Raw genomic sequence first — 27676 nt, 5'->3', positions numbered from 1 at the left:
CATCTCCAGCAAGGAGAGTTATTTACCAATGCATCTCCACAAGCATGATGCAGCTAACATTCAGCTCTTCAAACAGCAAATTGCAGGAGATTTTTTTTTTCTTTGAAATGCTGTTTTTGAATTTGTAAAATGTCTGCTGGATTTCATGTCGGTTTCTCCTAGGAGGAGATTTATTTGACTTTTTTTACGGCTACACTTTTCTCTATGACGGTGAACTACGTTTATATTGTAAGGAAAGTTTAATACAGACACCTAATAAATAGGGATGATCGAATACCTCAAATATTTGGCTTTGCGAATATTTTCCAAATAGGTCGCCGCTATTCGAGAATATTCGATGCGCAATGTAAGTCTATGGGAAACCCGAATAACAACTATTCAGAACTATTTGGGCTTCCCATAGACTTACATTGTGCATCGAATATTCGCATAGCAGCGACCTATACGTCGGATATTCGCAAAGCCAAATATTTGAGGTATTTGAGCATCCCTATTTATTAGGTGTCTGAAGAAGGTAAAACACATTGAAAACCTGACCTCAGGAGGCATCCTTGTCCAGGTCCCTACAGGTGCACACATAGAAAGCTGCACAGATGTTCAGTCCAAAGACAAATATAAACAGTACGTAAAACATACTGTACGCTATTAACTCTGCATACGTATTTCTAAATTCACCTATTTGGGACAAAAAGCTGAAGAAGTAGTTCAATTGTTGAAGTGGCAATTTCTGTAAATATACCTTCTAAAGCAGGGGTGGGAAATATTTCATCTGCCAAGGGCCATTTGAATATTTATAGCATCAGTAATGGTCCATGCAAAATTATCAACTTAAAAATATATCTTGTTATATTTGGTCAAACTTTTAACTAGCTCACCCCTAATGTGATACCTGGAACTTATTCTCTTTGATTAGGCTCTGATTTTAGGTAATAATTAGGGCTGGGCGGTCCCAGACTGTAAAAGTCCGGATCTGCACGGTTTCAAAGATGCCCAGGTGCCGAGCCTGGGATTCCGGGTGTTTAACACTTGAAGTCCCAGAGAGCGGTCATTTAGCATTTCTACCTTTGGAACCCAGAGACGGGTCGAATGACTTGAAGGATTTTAGCTAACTTCCTATAATCACCGTCTTTTGTTCTGTAATTAACGCCATTACTGTCGCACCACAGGAGGTTGTTGTTTTCCATTGAGTTTAGCCATTTAGTTTCTAGTTATGTAGTTCTATTCAGTAACTGAAGCTCAGCCCAGGTTCTGTCTGTTAACCGCTGGTGAAACTGAAGGTGTAGGAAGGGTTCATCTGACACGGTACCGGTTCGGGAGTCTGAGAAGAAGGGGCTCCCTGGAGTCCACCTTGGTAGAAGACAGTACCAGGCGACTGCACCTTTTTACCGTGAGTAAAGTGACATCAACCACAGCACTCGTGTGGACTGAATTATTGCCGGCACACTGCACCGCGACACCAGCTCCAAACACTACTACCACCATTATCACCTGCTGGGGAAAAGCCCTACTTGCGAAAGGCCCAGGTCATCAGAGCTGCATATATTACATCAGACTCAGCAGAACTCTGCAGCGGTGGATCCCAAATCTGGCCGCAAACCGTAAGTGGTGTAGTCACTACAATCCCCTTTTTATTTTCATTCCCCTTTTATATTCTGACCGACCCCCACGGTCCGGGACCTGGCATCGGCCACGAATATCCCCCTGAGTGTCACACATGTCCGGGACCGAGTACCCCAAGCTCTGGGGGCGGGTCATAAGCATTAGGATCAGGTACTAAGGAAATCTGGCTAGCCAGGTCATTGGATGCTGACACAGATGCCATGACTCTGCGCCAGACACTGAAATGTAGAACCGTAGCCAGGTCCCTACACTTTCAATAGTTTCTCTTTTGTTACATGTTCCTTATTATTAGAAACGGTTCACAGCAAAGATACGTGTATTTGAAATGTTTTGAAATATTTATCCCTATATTGGTGGGAGGCCCCCTCTTGGTGGGTGCCCCAGGGCCCAGGCCCCTTGAGCCCCCCTAAATCCGAGCTTGGTAGCAGCTGTGGGCTGTTGTTAACCCCTGCTATTACCCCAATTGCCACCGCACCAGGGCAGTCAGGAAGAGCTGGCTAAGGCGTCGGGTTTGTCGCGTCTAATGGATGTGACAATTCTGGGCAGCTGGGGGCTGATATTTTTAGGCTGGGTCTCCCCAGCCTGAGAATACCAGCCCCCGGCTGTGGGGCTGTATGTTGGCTGTGTATCAAAATTGGGGGGAACCGCACGTGTTTTTTTAAATTATTTATTTATAGATTAAAAAAAAAAAAAGCTGCATGTTGTTCCTCTTCTTTTGATACATAGCCAAAATAAGCACAAGGCTGGGGCTATAGTCATGGGCTTTATCTGTGCTTTGTATCAGAATACCGGGGGGACCCTGCACCAATTGTTTTATTTTTTTTTTATACCACGATACTGACGTTAGATGCTAGAGTGTATAGGCTCCTTCCAGATCCTTACAGATATGACTTCATTTCAACACGCCCCCTATCACATGATAGGGGCGTGTTCAAAATGCCGTCCGATGTTTTCAGTTAGAATAAACATTCTTTTTCTACGTCCACGTGGACATGGAGCTGTTTATAATAGAACTGGGTGTCTGGGGTGAGACCCCCAGTTAAGAGGAGTGCAGGGAGAGGTGAAGCCACCCCTTGCACGATTATGGTGGACGAGAGGAAACATCACCATGCCCACTAACCAAGCCAGTCACACCCAAATTAATTAGTGGCCCAGGAAGTGAATGTGAGTCCTGGGAGCAGCACAGTCATGCCGGAGCCTCGGTAAGTACAGCACGCTTGGTCCTATTTCTCTATCCTTTCTACCACCATTTTTAATCTCTGGATTCTGATCCCCATAGACTTATATGGGGATGGATTCCGGACCAGATCCGGATTTTTTTTTAAAAGAGAGCATGTCCAGCCGGTCCCGAATTGTGCGAGTCTGCCCAGCTCAGTTGGTAATGATTACATTGCTACTTGCAACTGCTTTTCCATACAGTCTGGAGCGCAGTTGACTGTTTGCGATGGAGTTCTGTAAAAAATGGCTCCCAGCAGTAAGTTGTTCTGAATACAGAAGCATATTTCACTGCAGATCTCAAAGTGGAAAATTCTTCAATGCTTATGTAACATTTATAGTACTTAAGTACTGTGAGTACTTTTGTATACATCACATAAGAGACACTAATACTGTATATATATCTCATAGGAGACTTCAAGACTGATGTATACACATAACATAGGAGATGCTGAGACTGCTTTATTTGCATCACATAAGAGACACCAAGACTCCTGTATATACATCACATAATATACACTGAGACTACTGTATGTATCATGTAGGAGACCGAAAGAATGTTGTATACATCACATAAGAGACATCAAGACTGATGTATCTACATTACATAGGAGACACTGAGACTGTGCTTTATTTGCATTACATAGGAGACTCTGATACTGCTGTGTATACATAACATATGATAGACGGAGACTGCTATATATATTATATAGGAGACCCTGAGTCTGCTATATATGCAGTATATAGGTGACTCTGTTGTATGTACATCACGTAGAACACACTGAGACTGCTATTTACATCTCATAGGAGACACCAAGACTTCTATGTATACATTACATAGGATCTAATGAGACTACTCCATCCATCACTTAGCATACACTGAGACTGATTTATACATCACATAGGATACACTGAGACTGTTGTATATACATTGCATAGGATACAAAGTTTTCTTCAATTTAGCAAAGTGAAATAAAAGAAAAAAAAAATCTTATTGGGATGTCATCTAATTACTGAGCTTTGTGTTTTTTATACCTTAGTTTTGTCATTTTTGAACATTATTTACAAAAAAGTCAGCCAGACCCAAAACGCGTTACACATTTTTTTATGCTCTCACTACTATGTTAACCCTAGAACACATAACGGGGGCCTCGCAGGCCTGCTAGGTCACTTGTTTTCTATGGTAGATTTCTATGGTTGCACGTTCTAGGGTTAATTAAGTCACATTAAATAATTGTTTGGTTTTAATTCACTTTGGTTGTTTAAAAAGCCTTTCTCACCACTTTGAACAAAGCTTCTTGATACCTCAAAAGCCTTATCCACGCAAAGTGGAGAGGATTGCCCAGGAACCAGATTGAATAACATGCATATCTTTTTATTGGAGTGAGCTGTAACCACAAACTTCCTCATATTACATAGGATACAATAAGGCTGCTGTGCATACAATATATAGGATAGACTGAGACTGATATATATATATATATATATATATATATATATATATATATATATATATATATATACATTTCACATAGGATACACTGAGACTGCTGTATGAACATCAAATTGGAGACACAGACTGCATCATGCATCACATAAAATACAGTGAAACTGCTATATATGCATCTCAGAGGATACACTAAGATTGTTGTATATACATCAGATAGCAGATAGTGAAACTGCCATATATACTGTACATACCATAGGATGCACTAAGCTGAGACTGCTGTATATACATCACATAGGAGACACCAAGACTTTGCAATAGATATCACACAGAATATACTGAAACTCCTGTATACTTTACATAGGTACTGTGAGACTACTATATACATCACATAGGAGACACATGCTTTTGTATATACACCACATAGGGGACACCAAGACAGCTGTATATATCACTTAAAAGATACTGAGACTGATTATATATATATATATATATATATATATATATATATATATAGTAGTGTGCAAAGCAGTAATCAAAGCAAAAAGTGGCTACTTTGAAGAACCTAGACTATAAGACATATTTTCAGTTTTTCACTCTTTTTTGTTAAATATTTCATTCCACATGTGTTAATTCATAGTTTTGATGCCTTCAATGTGAATTTACAATTTTCAGAGTCATGAAAATAAAGAAAACTCTTTGAATGAGAAGGTGTGTCCAAACTTTTGGTTTGTACTGTACATCACATAGGATATATTGAGACTTCTGCATATGCAACATATAGGATACAAGATTGTTGAATATGTGGTGCCCCTGACCTGGTCAGGCACCACAGAGTACTGCACCCATGCTGGGACAGTGCTTCCAGGTAATTCCAAAAGACCAGGATGAGGTGTGTACACACAGACACATAGCAACCAGGTCTCCCACACCCTTAGAGGGGACCCTTGGGAAGCCTCTGAAGAGGTTAGCTTTCAATTCTCAGCAAGGGGTGTAGTAGAGAGGCTGGAAGCTAGATGCAATGGCAGACAGGAAAAGGAGGAGGAGCAAGCCAGTCTGGAGCAGAGTGTACAGAAGTTGCTGAAGGTAGCAGACGTACAGCCACGCTAGCCAGACCCTGCAGGTGTGGTAGCTGTTAGCGGGGGAGTACAGTGACCAGAAAGTCAGCCTGAAAGACACCTGAAGAGAGGCAGTCGAGTACGGGGATTGCTGGTGATTGGACACGCACAGGGAACAGGTCCCTAGAGCCAGACATCGATTTACTGATCTGCTAAACCTGCCCGTGAGGGGACTAGAGGTTCCTCACCAAAGACACAGAGCTCGAGCCTCAGCAGCAACAGGAGGACCCATAAGGAGATAGGGCCAGAAGCCATCTCACCAGGTCCACGCTGCCGGCAAACGGGCCAGAAAGGGAAGGAGAGGCTGCAACGACTTTCCCTGGATGAATCCCACGATACTGCAAGTCAAGGGTTATCCGAAACAAAAGAAGTTCAAGGAAGGCGAGTTAATAGCTACCCTCAGAACGGCCTGTAGGAATTCCTGGTTCCACCTGGTATAGTGTCAGCATCGCCCGGGTATCTCACCAACCAACTAAAAGTGAGTAAACAAGTTGAAAGACTTTTTGGACTGTGACTGAGTTATTCTGCGACCTGTGGTTCCACGTACATATACCCGAGCCCCTGGGGCCAGCCTCACTCTCGGGAGGCCATAACACCAGACTGCAGACACCATCAGCCCCAGACGCTCGTTAAACTGCAGTGGCAGCCCCCATCGCCCTGAATGCAAAACCGAGAGTGGCGTCACGACTCCTATACAAGTTAACCTAACATACCTGTAGTCAGAAGGGTCCCCACAGAGAAGTCCCCACAGTGTCCTGCAGGCGACCGCTGCAGCGCTGTGGTGGGCGACTCATATATACAGTACATCACATAGAAATTAGTCAGACTGCTGTATACATATCACATAGAATGCACTGAGCTAAGACTGTCATATATACATCACATAGGAATTAGTGGCACTAATGTAAATACATCACATAGGAGACACTGAATGCTGTATACAGTCATGGCAGAAAGTGTTGGCACCCTTGAATGAATTTGTTCTAGAAAATTAAATACATATTACAGAAAATTATTGCAATTACATGTTTTGTCATACATGTTTATTTCTTTTATGTGTATTAGAACAATACTAAAAAAGGTAAACGGGACATAATTTCTCAAAAAACTCCAAAAATGGTCCGGACAAAATTTTTGGCACCCTCAACTTAACTTTTGGTTGCACACTTTTTGGAATAAATAACTGCAGTAAATCGCTTCCTATAAACATCAACGAGCTTCTTACACCTCACAAATGGAATTTTGGACTATACTTCTTTTGCAAACTGCTCCAAGTCACTCACATTTAAAGGGTGCTGACTTGTAACAGCAATTTTAAAATCTGTCCATAAGTGTTCAACAAGATTTAGATCTGGACTCATTGCTGACAACTTCAGAATTCTCTTCTTTGTTTCGTGCCATTTCTGAGTGTTTCTTGAACTATGTTTGAGGTTATTGGCTTGCTGGAAGATCCATGACCTAGGACGTAAATCCAGCTTTCTGACACTGTGCACTACATTATGACTCAAAATGCTTTGATAATCTTTAGATTTCATGATGCCTTGCACAGTCAAGGCACCCAGGGCCAGAGGCAGCAAATCAACCCCAAAACATGTTTGAGCCTCCACCATATCTGACTGTAGGCACTGTGTTCTATTTTTGTAACCCTCATTCCATTTTTGGAAAACAGTAGAATGATGTGATTTACCAAAAAGCTCTATCTTGGTCTCATCTGTTGACAAGACACTTTACCATAAGAATTGTAGCTTATTCACATACATTTTGGCAAACTGCAGTCTAGCTAGTGTCTAGCTAGTGTGTTAGCAGTGGAGTCCATGAGGGTCTTCTGCCCTAGCGTTTCATTTCATTCAAATGTCAATGAATAGATTGTGCTGACACTGATGCACCCTGAGCTTGCAAGACAGCTTGAATTTTTTGGGAACTTGATTGGGGCTGCTTATCCACCTGACTATTGCAAGGGCGTGTTTTCTCCCTGTAAAAGGTCTTTCTCCTTTTCTATTACCCATGTGTAAGTATATGTTTGTTCATTACAATACATTGAGTGCAATAAACAGAATTCTACCCTATCTTTTGTATGGAAATGTCTAACGAGCTTGTGCAGAAATCATTGTGAAGGAATATGAGCAGGGTCATCTGTGAAATCACCTACTCTGGTTGATGGATCCTGTGTTATCAGCTTGGTATAGAGGTGTTACCAGTCTTTGTAAAGGTACCGTCACACTAAGCAACATCGCTAGCAACATTGCTGCTGAGGCACAACTTGCTAGCGATGTTGCTGTGTGTGACATTCAGCAACAACCTGGCCCCTGCTGTGAGGTCGTTGGTTGTTGCTGAATGTCCTGGACCATTTTTTAGTTGTTGCTGTCCCGCTGTGAAGCACACATCGCTGTGTGTGTCAGCGACAGAGCAAAAACTAAATGTGCAGGCAGCAGGAGCCGGCTTCTGCGGACGCTGGTAACCACGGTAAACATCGGGTAACCAAGAAGCCCTTACCTTGGTTACCCGATATTTACCTTCGTTACCAGCGTCCGCCACTCTCAGCTGTCAGTGCCGGCTCCCTGCTTTCTGCACACTTAGCTGGAGTACACATCGGGTAATTTACCCGATGTGTACTGTGGCTAGGAGTGCAGGGAACAGGGAGCCAGCACTGGCAGTGTGAGAGCAGCGGACACTGGTAACGAAGGTAAATATCGGGTAACCAAGGGAAGGGCTTCTTGGTTACCTGATGTTTACCGTGGTTACCAGCGTCCGCAGAAGCTGGCCCCCTGCTGCCTGCACACGTAGCAGAGTACACATCGGGTAATTAACCCGATGTGTACTGTGGCTAGGTGTGCAGAGAGCCAGCGCTAAGCGGTGTGCGCTGGTAACCAAGGTAAATACCGGGTTGGTTACCCGATATTTACCTTAGTTACCAAGCGCAGCATACCTCCACGTGTAGCGACGCTCCAGCGATCCCTGCCAGGTCAGGTTGTTGGTGGGATCGCTGGAGCGTCGCTTAGTGTGACATCTCACCAGCAACCTCCTAGCAACTTACCAGTGATCCCTATCAGCTTGTATCGTTGTTGGGATCGTTGGTAAAGGTACCGTCACACTAAGCAACTTACCAGCGATCCCAACAACGATAGGGATCGCTGGTAAGTTGCTAGGAGGTTGCTGGTGAGATGTCACACTAGCGACGCTCCAGCGATCCCACCAGCAACCTGACCTGGCAGGGATCGCTGGAGCGTGGCTACACAAGTTGCTGGTGAGCTCACCAGCAACCAGTGACCAGCCCCCAGCGCCGCGTGGAAGATGCTGCGCTTGGTAACTAAGGTAAATATCGGGTAACCAACCCGATATTTACCTTGGTTACCACCGCACGGAGCTACACGTGCAGAGAGCAGGGAGCAGCGCACACTGAGCGCTGGCTCCCTGCTCTCCTATTTACAGCACACATCGGGTTAATTACCCTATGTGTGCTGCAGCTACATGTGCACAGAGCAGGGAGCAGCGCACACTGCTTAGCGCTGGCTCCCTGCTCTCCAAGCTACAGCACACATCGGGTTAATTAACCCGATGTGTCCTGCAGCTACATGTGCACAGAGCAGGAGCCGGCACTGACAGTGAGAGCGGCGGAGGCTGGTATCGAAGGTAAATATCGGGTAACCAAGGACAGGGCTTCTTGGTTACCCGATGTTTACTGTGGTTACCAGCCTCCGCAGAAGCCGGCTCCTGCTGCCTGCACATTAGTTGTTGCTGTCTCGCTGTCACACACAGCGATCTGTGCTTCACAGCGGGACAGCAACAACTAAAAAATGGCCCAGGACATTCAGCAACAACCAACGACCTCACAGCAGGGGCCAGGTTGTTGCTGGATGTCACACACAGCAACATCGCTAGCAACGTCACAAAAGTTGTTCGTTACCAGCGATGTTGCTAGCGATGTTGCTTAGTGTGACGGGGCCTTAAGTTGTTTAGTGTGACTGGGCCTTATTCCTGCCTGTGATAAGAAGACTCTAGTAAACTCTTTCTGAACAGATTAGTAGTATGAGTTTAGTGGTGAGTGAAAATTGCAAGATTACTATTTTGCTTTTTAATGAAGATTGTGATATTAAAAAAATTGTCAATTTTTTTTTATAAAAGATACATTTAACACAAAGACATGATTTAAACAATAAGTCATTTTATAACAACACATTCCCATTAAAGTTGTATTCATACTGTATGTCGTTAATTTATGACATAAAGCTACAGTAGATTTGCTAGGGTCTGACCTCTGGAGTTTCCACTTATAGCGTTCGCAGTAGACAGGGATGTTCCTTTCCACCCATGAAAGCTCCGTTCCATTCAAGTGAATAGAATCGGCTGCAGCTCCTTACAGCGCTGGGTCGTTGGATGTGCAATGACGCATATAACAAAAAACTGTGAAGTTTCCTAAAATCAGTGGGTGTCACGGAGGTTGGACACCAGTGATCATAAAATTAAAAGGGTTATTCATCTACTAACATGAATAAACCTGTGAAATAAAATAGTGGTTACAATTTATTTTGTATATTTATTGCTTTACACTGTTGGAAATATTTGAAAAAAATCAGACAAATAGACCCTAACGTTTTATGTCTGTTAACACAGCTTTTTTGTCTATTCATACCATTTGCCAAGGAATAACAGAGGAACAGCAAAATACTGCGTTCTAAGGCCCTTTGTCCACGCTGCAGATTTATCGCGGAATTTGCCGCTTTTTTTTTCTCGGATTTGCCGCGGATTTCTCAAACATCCGCAGTACAGTGGGTCCTCAGTCATTTCTATGGGATTTTGGAAGTCTTGTGCCCATGCTGCGTTTTTTTCCGCAGCGGAAATAGTGTGGATTTCCCTATGGAAACATCTGCAGCATGTCAATTTTTCCTGCGGATTTTCCAAATGCAAGTGAATGTAAGGTCAAAAATCCGCAACAAATCTGCAACAAATCCGCAGGTCTGTTCTCACAGGGTTGTTTTCCTGTGTTTTTTGTGCATATTTCCCCACCAAATCCAATGATGAAAATCTGCACCAAAATCAGCACCAAAATCCGCATCAAAATCTGCACCAAAAACACACAAAAAAGCGCAAAACAAAACCGCACCAAAGTTTTGGTGAGATTTTCTGGGATATACTGCAGATTTGGCTGCAGAAAAATCTGCACGATCTCTTGTCCGTGGGCACATAGCCTAACAATAAAGGCCAACAGAATTCTTAATATTTACTAATATACATGCCAAATTGACTGAGGCCCCAATTTATCGTAGATTTTAGGTCAGACAATTGGTGTAATATGCTTTAATAGCTGCAAATACTTTGCATTTTATGGAGTTGCACAATAATTATGCTACTTTTGTCATTTTTACGCCAGCTTGAAGCAGCTTTGCCAAAATGGGGAGTGGCATGGGTGGGATCAGGTGTAGTGCCACCTACCGACCAAATTCAGCAAAAGTGCCAGCCATTCTTATGCTAAGAATGTTACTTCCTGGGGATGCCATCGAGAAGATACACCAAATTCCTTGAGTGGTTATTGTTGGAATACAATGTGGAGAGGACAAGTAGAATATATATCTCTACTGACACTTCTGATTTAGAAAAACCTCAAGCTTAACATTACAACTTCTCAGCAGGTCAACTAACCATCCCACATGTCCTCACCCTACTTAATTAGGGTAAATTGTAATGCCATGAATAAGAGTGAGTCTTCTGATAAGGCAATCCATTTTTTTCTGTACATGAACAGTCTCTATAACATTTATCTACACTATTTGCTCACTCACACCTTCTTTCAGCACCATCTATGTGTTTTCACCTGTAAGAAACACATCCTGTAGGACGCACATCCATGTATTACATGATGTGACTCTTTCTATGGCTTCCTTCACACATCCGTGTCTCTGGTACGTGGGATGTTTGTTTTCACGTGTATCAGAGACACGGACACACGTACATCCTTTAAAATCAATGGGCTTCCATACATGTCCGTGTTTTGACCATGCTCTACATGGCGAAATGTCCATTTTTTGACGGCAACATAAATATCACCCAAACCGCGCACTGATGTGATCTGTGTGACATCAGAATCACATCAGACATCAGATACATGTGACTGAGAAATCTATTTGTATACTTCCCTGTCTCCTACGCTCCTGTCACACTTGATTCTGGGTCCACTTATTATGCTCATGAATATGCACTGACTGCGGACCCGGAAGCAAGTGTGACAACAGCACCAGAGACAGGTAAGTATACAAGTTTGTGCTGTTCGTGTGCTATCTGGATGTTACACGGATAGCACATGAACAGCACATGGAACACATACAGACACATGGACGGACCTATGTACCTACATTACAGACCATGCAAGACGTTTGTATTTTGCACGGACGTATGAAGGGAGCCTATGCTGGTTTAGTCTCAAGTGAATACAAGATATTAAAGCAGATCAGTCACCTGACCATACAACCCTATTTAAAACTTTTTCTGTTTGGCTAAAAGGAGAAATTAGAGTGGATTTCTCTCCAGATTCCACTACACTGTGTGCAGAATTATTAGGCAAATGAGTATTTTGATCACATGATACTTTTTATACATGATGTCCTACTCCAAGCTGTATAGGCTTGAGAGCCAACTACCAATTAAGTAAATCACGTGATGTGCATCTCTGTAATGAGGAGTGGTGTGGTGTAATGACATCAACACCCTATATAAGGTGTGCTTAATTATTAGGCAACTTCCTTTCGTTTGGCAAAATGGGTCAGAAGAGAGATTTTTACAGGCTCTGAAAAGTCCAAAATTGTGGGATGTCTTGCAGAGGGTTGCAGCAGTCTTGAAATTGCCAAACTTTTGAAGCGTGATCCCCAAACAATCAAGCGTTTCATGGCAAATAGCCAACAGGGTCGCAAGAAGCGTGTCGGGCAAAAAACGCGCAATAACTGCCCATGAATTGAGGAAAAATCAAGCGTGAAGCTGCCAAGAAGCCATTTGCCACCAGTTTGGCCATATTTTATACCTGCAACATTACTGAAGTATCAAAAAGCACAAGGTGTGCCATACTCCGGGACATGGCTGGATCAGTAAAGGGCAGAGAGCTACACTCCGACTCAGACGCCAGCAAGGTGTAGGTGGGGTACTGGTATGGGCTGGTATCATCAAAGATCAACTTGTGGGACCTTTTCGGTTTGAGGATGGAGTGAAGCTCAACTCCCAAACCTACTGCCAGTTTCTGGAAGACAACTTCTTCAAGCACTGGTACAGGAAGAAGTCAGTATCGTTCAAGAAAAACATGATTTTTATGCAGGACAATGCTCCATCACATGCATCCAACTACTCCACAATGTGACTGGCCAGTGAAGGTCTAAAAGATGAAAAAATAATGACATGGCCCCCTTGTTCACCTGATCTGAACCCCATAAAGAACCTGTGGTCCCTCATAAAATGTGAGATCTACAGGGAGGGAAAACAGTACACTTCTCGGAACAGTGTCTGGGAGGCTGTGGTGGCTGCTGCATGCAATGTTGATCGTAAGCAGATCAAGCAACTTTCAGAATCTATGGATGGTAGGCTGCTGAGTGTCATCATAAAGAAAGGTGGCTATATTGGTCACTAATTTTTTGGGGTTTTGTTTTTGCATGTCAGAAATATTTATTTCTAAATTGTGTGTAGTTATATTGGTTTACCAGGTGAAAATAAACAACTGAGATGGGAATATATTTGGTTTTTATTAAGTTGCCTAATAATTCTGCACAGTAATAGTTACCTGCACAAACAGATATCTTCCTAAGATAGAGTCTTTTGGGTTGATTGAGAACATAGTTGTTGATCAATAATAAAAAAAATCCTCTAGAATACAATTTGCCTAATAATTCTGCACACGGTGTATATAAACCTCATTCATTATGAAATAGATCTTTTAGATCTGTTGAGGCTGCTGTACTCACTTTCAAGATACATGTTAAAATGTCTGTATTATTCTTTTTTTAAAGTTTCCCTCCATTATCTATAGCTGGACTCATGAATTGTTAATTTTTACATCCATTTTATACACAATGGTCACTAAAATAACTTGAAACTGACCATGGTAATTTTCAATTTAGATTTACTGAATATCATCTAATAAAAGTCAGACATTGCCGAAAAAATACAAATATTACAAACTAATGAAAATGGCCTAGAGAAATATAAGAGTAGTCTTAGAAAAGAAAATATTTTAACCATACAGAAATGTGACACTAGGGCGTGTCCTGTAATTAGCTTCACAGGTGTCTACAAAATTATAGTCAATTTTCCTATTTTAAAGATGAAAAGTAGTCACTGTGCTTTTTTGTATCCTAGTGTGTACACACTGAATATGGACTAAACAGAGCTAAGGAGTAAGTTGTCTCAGGAGATTAGAAAGACAATTATAAACATTTTAAAACTATAAGCTACAAGACCATGTCAAAACAGCTTGTTGCTCCTGTTACGACAGTTGTGTTACACTCACCGCTGGGGATGAGGTGGCGAGCGGAAATGGTAGACCCATTACTGTGTTCCTGATAAGAATGCTCCCACATCCTGCTGCCCATCAACTATTAGACATTATATTAATGTATTTGGTGCCTTTTATCCACTAGTGGCATTGGCAGGACGTGTTCTCATGCTATATGAGTGTACTGTGTTATTCTTTAAACTCGGTTAAGGCCGCTTTACACGCAATGACATCGCTAACGAGATGTTGTTGGGGTCACGGAATTCGTGACGCACATCCGGCCTCGTTAGCGACGTTGTTGCGTGTGAAAAGCAGGAACAACCGTTAACGATCAAAATTACTTACCTTATTGTTGATCGTTGACGCGTCGTTCCATTCCCAATTATCGTTGCTGTTGCAGGACGCAGGTTGTTTGTCGTTCCTGCGGTGTCACACGTAGCGATCTGTGCTGCCGCAGGAACAACCTCGTACCTGCGGCCGCCCTCATTGAGGAAGGAAGTAGGTGGGCGGGATATTCGCCCCGCTCATCTCCGCCCCTTCGCCCTATTGGGCGGCTGCTTAGTGACGTCGCTGTGACGCCGAACGACCCGCCCCCTTAGAGAGGAGCCGGATCGCCGGCCACAACAGGTAAGTATGTGTGACGGTGTTAGCGATGTTGTGCGCCACGGGCAGCGATTTGCCCGTGACGCACAACCGACGGGGGCGGGTACACTCGCTAGTGATATCGATAGCGATATCGCAGCGTGTAAAGTGTAAAGTGCCCTTTAGTTTAGCGTAATTCTAGTGGAAACCAATCCCTGTAATATGTTGTTATTGAATAGCTCAGTATAATAAGAGATCTGGTTTAAGAAGTAGAAACCAGTGAATTCATATAAATGTATCCATTTATTTATACCTTATGATTTTGTGCGTTTGACTGATCCAATGGCAGATCACAGTCATTTCTCAGTGCAATGATCAGGATCCAATTTTTTGCATTAATAGGGGTATTGCAATTACAGAAATACAGATTATCCACTTTTTAACGACTCCAGCCTTTACTTAATTCCACGGAAGTAATTTCTTTTCTGTAGAAGTAGTGGAGTAGTGATCATAATGGGATGCCTTGATAGTACGCTGGAAACGTTCATATGCAGAAGTCTGCAGCATTCATCACAGCCCTTCGTACCTAATGCATATTTAATCACAAATATGTTTGCCCTTGTTCATACTATTACAAACAAGGATGTGTTAAGTACTACACATCCTGCCATTAGCGCTACCCTTGAATCTTTCTTAGAGTTATTCTGTTACAGCGTCTCTCTTGACAGACTCCACAGGCAAGTTACAAGGAACTTTGATGCAGTCTGAGTCTATCACAAGGACAGGCTGTCAGATCTGCATGTCTGTATGCTATCTGCCTTCCTGTCTGCTCTTTGATACCATGTAATGATTGTACATGAACCTATTTGTGAATAATAAACATAATATCTTATTCTATGTAGTTCCTTGCTACTTTGCTGCTTAAATTTGTTTTTATTTTTTTTTGCGAAACTTAACTTTTCCCATAAAGTCTGTTTATTTGTTTGATCAGGTGTCTTAGTAATAGTTAGACTAGCCCAATATGTTAGAAAAATATTTTTATTGGCAGGTAAGATCAAAAAGTAAGATGAAAATCTACGAAGGTAGCATTGTGTTGAATGCTTATGAAACAAAAAGCTAAAGAAAAAACTTTGGCTTAGTTCGCACTACCGCCATGACTTCATCTTATAAGTAGTGATGGGCGAGCCCAAACTGTAAAGTTCGGGATCCAGGCGCGAACCCCGAACATGGACTTCTCAGGGAAGTTTGTGTTACTGTTCAGGTTCGGCTGCCCTGATAAAAATTAAAAAAAAAAGTTAGTAGGAAGCAAAACAGAAATTAAAAAAGGAGAATTATACTTACCAAGTCTCCCGCATGGCTGTGTAATGATAGTCCTGAGAGTGGACCCACTGGACCATGCACCGGACTCCCCTGTGGCGCCGCCTCGAGAGAACCCCTATACAGGGACTGTCGGGCGTAACCCAGGGGGCCTAGATGCATGGAAGCCAGGATCAGCAGGATTCGCAGGATAGCATCTTATAGAGTCTGTGGTGGATACAGGACCAGATCTGGGCCAGGTACAGGTTAAGGGTATCAGGCTGAAGTCCAGAATCGAAGACTGGTGCAGGTTAACGAGATCAGGCTGAAGTCCAGAATCAAAGACTGTTGCAGGTTAAAGGGATCAGACGGGAAAGCGTGCTCAGGAAAGTACTCAGGATCTGTAAGCAGAGAAAGAGTTACTCCAAGCACAAGGCATAGAGGGGCCTGAACAACTGTTACAAGAGACAATCTACAGGGACTCGTTGAACAAGCACCGGCCAAGGGAAATAGGAAGTCTTAAATATCCAAAGCTAATTAGTAGTCAGATCCCGAACGGCTGTGCTGGCCCTTTCAGTCTAGGTGAGTGCACGCGCTCACCCTCTAGAGTGCATGTGTGAAGCCCGCAACCCGGAAGTCAGAGCTGAACCCACAGGAGGAGAGGCAGGACGCTGGAGCGTAGGTGGCTGCAGTGAGAGTGTGGCGCAGTGTCGCGACCGACGGGGGAAAGGTATGGACGAGGTAGTATGTTGAATACCAGTGAACATAAAGCAGATGGCTACAGGCTGCATCCCCCAGCTGTATGCATTATCTTGGCTATCAAAATATGATTTAACAGAAATGGCATGCAGTCTTCCCCAATTTTGATACCCAGCCAAGATAAATCAGACAGCTGGGAGCTGGTATTCTCAGGGTGGGATGGTGCGTGGTGATTGGCCTCCCAGCCTAAAAATAACAGCATGCAATTGAAACACCTGCAATGGGGCCTGGGGTGACTCATTATCGGGCAGCGGTTCTGCTCTTGGGACGCCGCGGTGGCGGAGCTCGGTTCAGTGACCTCGGTGGTGTCGTTTAAATAAATAGGAAGGGGATGATGACAATTTATTCATGATGCCACCTGTGGTTTGCGGCAAGTTAGGTGCCGCTGCTGCGTGATGGGACTCCCCGGTGCAGATGGTGGTGCAGCTTAGATGGTTCAGCTCTCCACTGGTAGAGCTAGGCCCCAGGGCCGGATGAGGGTAATAGTAGGTGATGGTGGGGCCAGAGGCGCAGGAGAATAACAGAGCGACACAGGGATAAAGTCTCAAGGTTTTTACTCACTGTAGCAGGTTCCAAGGTAACACAACATGCCAGTTACCGCCTTTGGAATACTCGGGTTTCATTGTGACAGGCTCCAGTTGATCCCGGGTAGTTCGGAGGTCAAGTCCTGTGCACCTTTTTTATGTGTACCTTTCCTGGTTGTCTTCCTGCCCTTGCTTCTCTCTCCTGTTTTGCGCCCTTACACACAGAGCCCCAAGCCGGTGCCCGTGGGCCCATTTGGGTGGCGTGTCGCTCTATCCCTTGGTCCCTTGGGGTCACCTTACAACCATCTCAGCCTTCTGGTTTTACTAGTGGAGTACATAGGTTCTTCTCCTCTAGCCTAGGGACCAGTCCCCGATTTGTGACCAAGTCCTTCCACCCATAGATTGTATGTAGAACAAGGCCACGGGAGGATGTTGCACTTCTTATAGTCTCTAGGACCCCTTCTGCTTGTGCCTTGGTTGAGTGGCGCCAGCTTCACACCACAGGTCTTTTCTCCTCTACTGCTTCTTTCAACTTCCCACTGACTTTCTCCACACTTCACTACTGTATGTTCCCACTCCTAAGACTCCACCCCCCAGTCTGGCTTTGGGTATTACATGCTTTTGCCATGTCTGATGAGGTGTTGCTGAGTGAGAGTGTTGTGCTTTATATGAACCGGCGGTGACCTCCTCCATACCCAGGATGGAATACCACACCTCTGGATGAAGTGCAGTACCTCTATGGCGAGTGAAGCCTCAGGGGTGCCCCACACCCCCACAGCAAATCCAAGCACGTCCCAGCCACCCTGGAATCGCCGCCTCCATTAAATGCAACAATTCCAGCACTTTACCTGGCTCATCCTGATTGTCCTAATGCAGTGGCAATCAGGATAACGTAAGGAGTTAATGACAGCTGTGATTACCGTGTTTTTCCAAAAATAAGCCCTCCCCCAAAAATAAGCCCTAGCTGGGATTTTCAGCATTTTCGGAGCAAGTCTTAAATATAAGCCCTCCCCCGAAAATAAGCCCTAGTCGCGGTTCAGTAATGAAGTGTACATGCAGCTAAAAAAGATACAGATACTGCAGGACACTTCATTATAGAAAGCGGCACCCCACAATCACTCATCCGATGCTGAGCGGCAGTGCCTGCAGTGATTGCACACCCACACACATCAGCTCACACACACACACACACACACACAATCAGATCTCACACACAAACATCCGATCTCACACACACACCGGATCTCACATGCAAACATCGGATCGCACACATAATCAGATCGCACACACAAACATCTTGCTGGCAGAATCCTGAGAGGCAGTGCGGTGGAGCGCATCGACCTGCAGAACAGGACCTGCGGCCGAACACATGACTTGCTCTCATCATACCCTGCGCCAGAAGCGCTGGATGTGATGTGTGCGTGTGTGTGCGATCGGCTGTGTGTGTGCGATCGGCTGCGTGTGTGTGCGATCGGCTGTGTGTGTCTGGGATCTGCTGTGTGTGTGATTTGCTGTGTGTGTCTGCGATCTGCTGTGTGTGTGATTTGCTGTGGCTGTGTGTGTCTGGGATCTGCTGTGTGTGTGATTTGCTGTATGTGTCTGCGATCGGGCTGTGTGTGTGTGTGTCAGCATGTCAGCCAGCAGCAGAGGAGAACGGCGTTCAGCAATCACCGGAGATCACAGGGAGGACCTGGGAACCACGCAGACATCCGGGTCTGGTGAGTATGAGTTTCCTGGGTAGTGAGGGGGTCTGCTTTTTTGGGGGTAAACTTACCCCCCAACCGTGTTTCTCCAAGAATAAGACCTCCTCCAAAAATAAGCCCTAGTGCTTTTTTGGGGGTCAAAAAAAATATAAGACAGTGTCTTATTTTTGGAAAAACACGGTAGTAAAAAAAATCACAGCTGCCATCAAGCCCAAGGTTAGTAATGTAATGTTACAATGTAAGCAAGAAGTAATAAACACAGAGACAAATCCTTTTTTTTAAAAAAACAAACCCTCTTTCTCTGGTTTATTAACCCCCAAAACACCTGCAGGTCAGACATAATCCACAGGCACGATGTCCCGCGACAATCCCAGTTCTGCTACATCTCTACATCCCTTCTAATTTTTAGTGTAATTTTTAAGCATGATTACAAAAGTATACAGCTGCACTCTAAAAAGTTTAAATATGCAAACATTGAATATGGGAATTTTATTACTGCTACTGGAACTATGTTTAAAAATTGAGATACTTAACTGATAGACTGACCAATCCATGTGAGCCCGACAGTCAACGACAATGCATAGCTCTTTGCCGGGACCCAACTCTATATCCCTCTCTGCGAGCTAAAAAAAAATGGGCTTGTAGGATCCAACTAAAATGGAAATGGAAACACCCTGGCTAAAGGGTAGAGTGCTGTCAGAAAGGAATAGAATACAAAATATAAAAGACTGACCAGCACATCCCACAGGTATGAACAGGTGCAAGGTGAAAATGCAATATAATTACAAGAGTATACAGCTGCACTCTAAAAGCTAAAATATGCAAACATTGAATATGAAAATTTTGGTACTGCATTACCTGCCCATAAATTGCATGGGGTTTTTTTTGTTTTTTTTTTGTTGTTTTTTTTTTAACCCGGATAAAGGCATATAGTGTACGGTCCTAGCAAAGAGATATGCCTTGTCATTGGCTGTTGGGGTCAGATGGATTGGCCAATATAAGTTAAGTATCTAATTTTTAAGCATAGTTCCAGTAACAGTAATGCAGTACTAATATTCCCGTATTCAATGTTTGCATATTTCAGCTTTTTAGTGTGCAGCTCTATGCACCTGTAGGATAAGCTGGTCAGTCTTTTAAATTTGTTCTCAAACATAATTTAATTCAAACATAGACATACCAATATTTAGTAAGAGTCTGTGGCTACTTCTAAGAGTAAAGCTAAGGAAAAAGAAACATCTCATGTAAAAACTTCTTGTCTTCTATTTATATTAGGTTGGAGCACATGACCCTACTACAGAAGAATCTAACAGCTTCCGACGACATGCAAGTTCGGCTAAAGAACAATATTACTTCAATTCAATTTTTAAACCACAAGGTAACCTTCATAATTGTTTTTTTGTTGTTTTTTTTTAAAAAAACATGGCTATATTTATAAAGCAGATCATTTGCCTTGTTATTAAAATGTATAACATCAGCAAGGGTTAGAAAAAAAATGCTGAAATGAAGAAAATTAAAGAATTATGACTTTTATAGCCTTTTCCTAATTATATTTCTAAATTATACGAACCTTGAAAATCTGTACCAGAAAGAAATTGTGCTTACTGATACATTTGAAACAAACTTGTTTCTACTAATCTATTTTTTTTTTTTCCTACTGAGGTTAGGTACTGCCATGGGCACCAAGTTGGTGCCCCTACATATACTACCTAGGTGTGACCACAACTTTTTTGTATTTGACTCTACATCCTGAAAAGGTGATCAGTTAGGTAGAATGCCAGAAGACGCAGCCTCTGTACCACATAGATATTGATAAATGGAAGTCAGGTCATTATGTAAGTGAAGCTCCCCATCAGTCCCTAGCTTAGCCCAAACACAGCCTTCTCTTGCCTATATGAATATTGTATGGAATATTGCTACTAATAGATTATATTAAAACACAACATCAGTTCTATAGGATGAAGTAGCTAAATGACTGGTCAATGTTCTTGCAGATGAGTGTTTTGCGCTAGAGTTTGTCTCCTGTCCTGGAGAGACAATTTGTATATAATGTACAAACTGTAAGTCAGCTACAATGTGTACATTCAGCCGGGGAGGTAATTTTCCCACTGCGTAAAGGAAGATGCATTTTTAAATTCAAATGTTCATCAGTGTCATGTATAATCCTGGGCAGTGCTAACTGCTTTAAATATATATTATGACTAACCTTCATTGTTTTTCTAAACTTCTGAATAGTATTCACTGTGTTATAGTAGTACCAAATGGTTGTCTAGTGTAGAAAACAAAGAGCTTAACTTCTCTTGCTCTACGCATGCTTGTAGTAGAATTATAACCCCAAGTGAAAAATGTATGACACGTATAGATCTCTCGACACTGTGCATGAGAAGTGGACATGTTTGCACTACTCTCTTCATTCCCTTTTCTCTAGCTTGTGGATGTGGCCTAAATGTTGGATATGGAAAAAATGCTTTAATCACAATTATGATGCTGTATTGGAATTTACCACTTGATATTGAATCTCTCTACAGATTCCAACTAAAGTTCATGGTAACCACAGTGGTGCACCCTGTTATAAACTTAGTTTTGTTGGAATCCCTTAAAAAAAAAAAATAGTTTTCCAAAGTGGAGAATTGTTATACGGAGAAAATAATGTCAAATACTAGATATGATCCAATCGATTCACAGAATCCTCCTCCAACAACCACTTCACTAGTCTCTGGGCACTAGCCAGGAGCTTGCTTTCCACCTCCTACCTGCAGGAAGCCCTGTTGTCTCTTGTGACTTGTAGGCTGAGCATGCCATCATCCTTGTGTTATGATGTGTGAGAGAATAAAATCCATTTTGTTCTCATTGTGTCCATCTTGTCTTATAACTAATGTTGTCATAGGGTTAAGTTAACACTTATGGTTGGGAAAGTTTCACATTTCCGTTCACACCCCTACTGCTATTGGTTCATAGTTCAGCGGGAACATTTCCTTTTTCTGTGACCTTATATAAACTGGTCACATGTACTAATAAAGGAGATTTCTTTGAGTACACCGTACTGTGTGTGTGCTGTATTGATTTCCCAAGCACTCGTAAAACAAATCATATTTATTTGGAGTTCAAGAGGCATAGAAGGAGTGTATTTCACTCACAGACGCATGCTTGATGCCATGCCAGGTCTACTATCGAGAAGAGGCCAAAGGGATGCCAACCGATAGGAGGCGATTCACAAAGGCTACATGGCTACTGGACAAGGGACCTGCAAATCAGTTCCCCCATCTTTACCAAATATGCAATCATCAATATTCCTTTTCTTTAAGGATTGTAATAATTATTTAAATATTACATATATACAGTATATATATATCATCTCCTCCAACAAGCCTTTCCATCAAACTTGATGGTTGCTCACTCTCCCCAGTCTCACAAGCACGTTGCCTTGGAGTAACCCTCGACTCTGCTCTATCCTTCAAGCCACACATCCAAGCCCTCTTCAACTCATGCCAATTACAACTCAAAAATATCTCCCGGATCCGTGCTTTCCTTAACCAAGAATCAGCAAAAACATTAGTGCATGCCCTCATCATCTCCCGCCTTGACTACTGCAACCTCCTGCTCTCTGGCCTCCCTTCCAACACTCTTGCACCCCTCCAATCTATCCTAAACTCTGCGTCCCGCCTAATCCACCTCTCCCCTCGCTACTCCCCAGCCTCGCCACTCTACCAATCCCTTCACTGGCTTCCCATCACCCAACGACTCCAGTTCAAAACATTAACCATGACATACAAAGCCATGCACAACCTGTCTCCTCCCTACATCTGTGACCTAGTCTCCCGGTACCTACCTGCATGCAACCTCAGATCCTCACAAGATCTTCTTCTCTGCTCCTCTCTTATCTCCTCTTCCCACAATCGCGTACAAGATTTCTCCCGTGCATCCTCCATACTCTGGAATGCTCTACCTCAGCACATCAGACTCTCACCTACCGTGGAAAGCTTCAAGAGGAACCTCAAGACCCACCTCTTCCAACAAGCCTACAACCTACAATAGCCCTCAGTCCAGTAGACCACTGCGCAACCAGCTCTGTCCTCACCTATTGTACCATCACCCATTCCCTGTAGACTGTGAGCCCTCGCGGGCAGGGTCCTCTCTTCTCCTATACCAGTCTGTTTTGTACTGTTAATGATTGTTGTACGTATACCCTCTTTCACTTGTAAAGCGCCATGGAATAAATGGCGCTATAATAATAAATAATAATAATATATTAGTTCATTTATATTTTTACACATATTAGGATATTTCTTTTTTTCCCCTCTTTGCCATTGCCGTTTTCAATTCCTATAAAGTAGTCAGGGAGCAGCTTGCAGTTACAAAGACCTAGAAAACAGCAATCAATTTATGGTCATGTTGAATAGTGAAAAAATTCTAGACTACGTTCCGAGAAAGAACTTCAACTCTACAGCATAGACATGAAACATACCGTAGTGTACACTGTCATTAGTCAACTGAAATATTGCACAACCATAAGAAGACAGCATCGCATGTGACAGCTACAAAGTGTCCTCTATATACCACTTCCATAATAAATTTCACGGTTTATGTTAACCTGTCACTGAAAGTTTAGATTCCTTTTTGCAAACTTTTTGCATTTCATATCCTCTGGTGGATAGATCAAAAGAATATCCTCTATCTTATTTCAATATTTGAACTAGTAAAATAGAGATTAATTTCCCTTTGAATTCTTAACTGAATAACAAAGCACATTCGGTGTAATAATTTAAGTCTTTGTGCCGCCTCCTTTGTAATACCCATTTTTCGTATTTTTTATTTTTTTTCCCCCCTGAACCTGTACCTATTACAACTTGTCCAACCTACCAAACGATTATATGTCTATCGCAACGTGATATTTGTGTTTTTAATGCACAAGAAATATATTCTTTAACTAAGGACAAAATAAAAATGAGAAAGTTGCAATGATAGTGGCTGATCATGAAAAGAAACCCCAGGAGCATAGGCACACTATAAAAAGCTCTTTCAGGAAGTCATTATGCTGTTGAGGGAATAAGAAAGTTAAGTCAGAGAGTTGTGAAATGTTCTCATTATGGGTCATCTTGGTAATTATCTGACATCTACAGATGGAGTCACTTCTTAATCAAAAGAATGAATCATTACTGATATTGATTCAGACCAAGATGTTTGAAATAATGAGTGTAGTAACTCAAGTATAAATTCAGCGGTAATTTTCAGCAACTTCTCCACAGAATTTTCATACTAAATAATAATGAAATATCTCATTTCATTTCCTGCTAATAGTCAGAAAATGGCCATGGCACTGCAAACTAAATTGTCCCTGCATAATCGGCATGTTCAGTCCTAACCGGAGGAAGGTCGCTAATGTTTACTGTCTCATTGATGGTGGGCTATAATTACCCCAGCTGCTCGCAGGCCCGATTTGCAGTACTTAATAGTGAACATTATTGTTTTTAACCATAAAACCGTTGATGTGATCATTAAGAACCTAGTGTAAGTGAAAAAGAAGCTGCTACATCAGGAGGGCCTGCAGCTTCAAGGAGTCTTTGTCTTTAAGCAATACCTGTCATTCTTCCATGTTGAGATGTCAGAAATGGCCTGACGTGTACTTACTCTTTGTATCAAGGATTTGGGTTTTTTTAAGTTATACATGTAAATGAAATGTTCTCTTTACAGCAGCCTAATGATGCGGTAATTGGTACATTAAACATTTATAATATAATCCTTTATTACCAATACGTTGGTCCAGGGTGTAATAGGGGCAGCATTTAAGCCACTTTTACTCGTTTTCTCACTGAATTTATAGTTAAAATAGTTTAAAGAATATATCACTAATACATGAAATATACCTCTGAGATTATTTCAGCCCCTGTTCTTACATCTAATATGAAAGGTGTTACGGGGGGCTGTCTGATAATAACCTAAAGGAGTATCAGACAGTCAGGGTCCACCGTGCAAAGACTTTGCTGCAGACTATGGCAGAGAGCAATACCTCTGTTAACTCACAGAAGGATATAATAAGTAAGTAAAGCAATTCCTCCCTTACTTGGAGGGTGTGTGGAATGATCTCTGTTAATAATCACAGAGACAAAGGCAATGTGTGCGAAATGGCACCTACCTAGGTCCGCTCTTCTAGTGGTGCAAAAGAGACGAACAGCAGCGTAAGCCGCACAAAGCTCCTACCTGCGTTCGCTCCACTAGTGTGCGAGGACACGAACCACTAGATATGGCACCTGCCTAGGTCCGCTCTTCTAGTGGTGCAAAAGAGACGAACAGCAGCGTAAGCCGCACAAAACTCCTACCTCTGTTTGCTCCCCTAGTGTGCAAGGATACGAACAACTGCCGGACGCAGTATAAGGAACGTTACCCTAGCGGCAACGTCCACCTACGAGTCGAATCACAAGGCCCAGCCAGACCATGTGCCTCAGGCACCTGCCTATGTCCGCTCCCCTAAGAGGTAAGGATACGGACAGCAGCCGAAGCTGTAAGGTATAAGAACGCTACCCTGCCGGTAGCGCTCACCTAGCATAGACAGAGGAATGCCTAGAGGAACGTGCACAGGGCGTCTACCCTCATGCATGAACCAAGAGGACTGAGCGCCATGCGGCGTGTGTCAGGGTCTTATATAGACTCTGTGCCTCATCCAAGATGGAGGACACCAGAGCCAATCCGCTGCCAGAACGACAAGAGTGACGTCATGCTGGCCTATCACCGAGCAAGGTGTCACAAGCACATGACCAGCGACCAATCGGCATAGAAGGTGTCAGAGACATGTGACCTCGTGTCAGCAATGATGTCTCCCGCACATGTGCAATGGCTCCAAGATAGGACTTAGTCTCCAGCGCTCGCACATGTGCAGTAGCAAGAAATCTGGACTTAGTCTCCAGCGCTCGCACATGTGCAGTAGCAAGAAATCTGGACTTAGTCTCCAGCGCTCGCACATGTGCAGTAGCAAGAAATCTGGACATAGTCTCCAGTGCTCGCAGCAACCGTAACAGTACCTCCCCCTCAAGGCCCCCCCTCCCGGCGACGCAGGTAATCGGCAACTAAGTCGGGAGCATGGACAGCCTCCTCAGGCTCCCAAGAGCGATGTTCCGGGCCGTAGCCCTCCCAATCTATCAAGAAGAACCTGCGCCCTCTAACCATCTTAGAACCAACTATGGCTCGTACCTCATAGCTAGAGCGAGAGGAATCAGAAGCAGGAGAGTGCACTTCACGAGCGTGAGGTAAAATTGCCGGCTTTAGCAGTGAAACATGGAATTTGTCATGGATCCTAAGATGGACGGGTAACTTCAATTGGTAGACTACAGGATTTACCTGTCGAAGAACCTCATAAGGACCCAGGAAGCGAGGAGCAAAATTGACAGAGCTCACTCTAAGTCTCACGTGTTTTGCAGAGAGCCACACAAAGTCCCCTGGAGAAAAGACAGGAGCCGGGCGACGAAACCGATCGGACACCGTCTTCATACGGTCCTTAGCTGCTTGGATTGACTCTTGAGTCCGATCCCAAACCTCTCTGGCATTAGTTGCCCAGTCGGCCACAAGAGGAGAAGGTGCAGCAGCGGGAAACGGTACCGGTACCCTAGGGTGTTGCCCATTATTGAGTACGAACGGTGTCTGCCCAGTGGCCTCAGCCAGCGAATTGTTAAGGGCAAATTCTGCCCAGGGTAGGAGGGAAGACCAGTTATCGTGGTTCTCAGCAACAAAGTGTCGAAGGTATATAATCATGGATTGATTGGTACGCTCAACCAAACCATTGGTCTCCGGATGGTATGCCGAAGATAGATTCAACTCAATTTGCAGAAGGCTACAAAGATCTCGCCAGAAACGGGAAGCAAATTGCGGGCCTCTATCACAAATGATACGATCTGGCATCCCGTGAAGCCTAAAGACATGCTTGAGGAATAGTTTGGCTAGTACCCTGGAAGATGGGATTCTCGATAACGGTACGAGATGAACCATCCGGGAGAAATGGTCCGTAATGACCCACACAAATCTATGTCCCTGTGAACATGGAAGATCACCCACAAAGTCCATGCCTACCACCTCCCATGGTCTATCTGGCACTGGTAAAGGATGCAAGAGCCCAGCCGGTCTCTGCCGTAATGGACGGTTGCGAGCACACGAGTAGCAAGAACCGACATATCTCTTGACGTGGCTGGCTAAGTGTGGCCACCAATACCACCTCTCCAGTAACTCTCGTGTCCGCCTAATACCAAAATGCCCACCCACCTTTGAGGTGTGGGCCCATGACAGTATATCATTCTGTCGATCTGGCGGAACAAAGGTCTTGCCCGGTGGGATTTGGTCTAACGTCACAGGGGAGAGCGTATGAAAAACCCTGGAGGGAAGGATAAGACGAGGTTCGTCAATCTCTTCCTGGGTAGAAAGCATAGAGCGAGACAGGGCGTCTGCCTTGTTATTCTTACTCCCAGACAGATAGTTGATGGAGAAGTGAAAGCGGGAGAAAAACAAGGACCAGCGGGCTTGGCGAGGATTCAGACGCTGAGCGGTTTGTAAGTACGTCAGATTCTTATGGTCTGTATAGACCTGGAAAGGATGTTTGGCTCCTTCCAGCAAGTGACGCCACTCCTCCAAGGCTAATCTCAAGGCGAGCAGTTCCCTATCCCCAATGGTATAGTTTCTCTCTGCCGGTGAAAAGGTTTTAGCAAAGAAGAAACACGGCCTTTTTCTACCTGCACCGTTCTTTTGATACAAGACCGCACCAGCACCCACTGAAGAGGCATCAACCTCTAAGAGGAAGGGCTTACTCTCATCGGGTCTTTGAAGAACAGGAGCAGTTGAAAAGTGTCTTTTTACTGCCTCAAAAGCCTGAGATGTTTCAGTAGACCAGGCTTTGGGATTAGCACCTTTCTTAGTCAAGGCCACCAAAGGGGCCACCAAAGTAGAAAAATGGGGTATGAACTGCCTGT

The 27676-nt window shown here is 43.5% G+C and overlaps 1 protein-coding gene across 1 annotated transcript in view; it reads left to right on the top strand.

Annotated features, from left to right (window-relative positions):
* The window catches only part of LOC142317132 (uncharacterized), a 566806-nt gene that overhangs the window by 519070 nt on the left and 20060 nt on the right, over window positions 1-27676 (top strand). Inside the window, exon 25 of the mRNA XM_075353156.1 lies at window positions 20004-20106. Within this exon, the coding sequence (XP_075209271.1) occupies window positions 20004-20106 (103 nt within the window). The remainder of the gene's footprint in view (window positions 1-20003; window positions 20107-27676) is intronic.

The sequence above is a fragment of the Anomaloglossus baeobatrachus genome, chromosome 6 (assembly GCF_048569485.1).
Source record: "Anomaloglossus baeobatrachus isolate aAnoBae1 chromosome 6, aAnoBae1.hap1, whole genome shotgun sequence".
Classification (NCBI taxonomy): domain Eukaryota; kingdom Metazoa; phylum Chordata; class Amphibia; order Anura; family Aromobatidae; genus Anomaloglossus; species Anomaloglossus baeobatrachus.
This window is presented reverse-complemented; position numbering and strand designations above follow the sequence as displayed.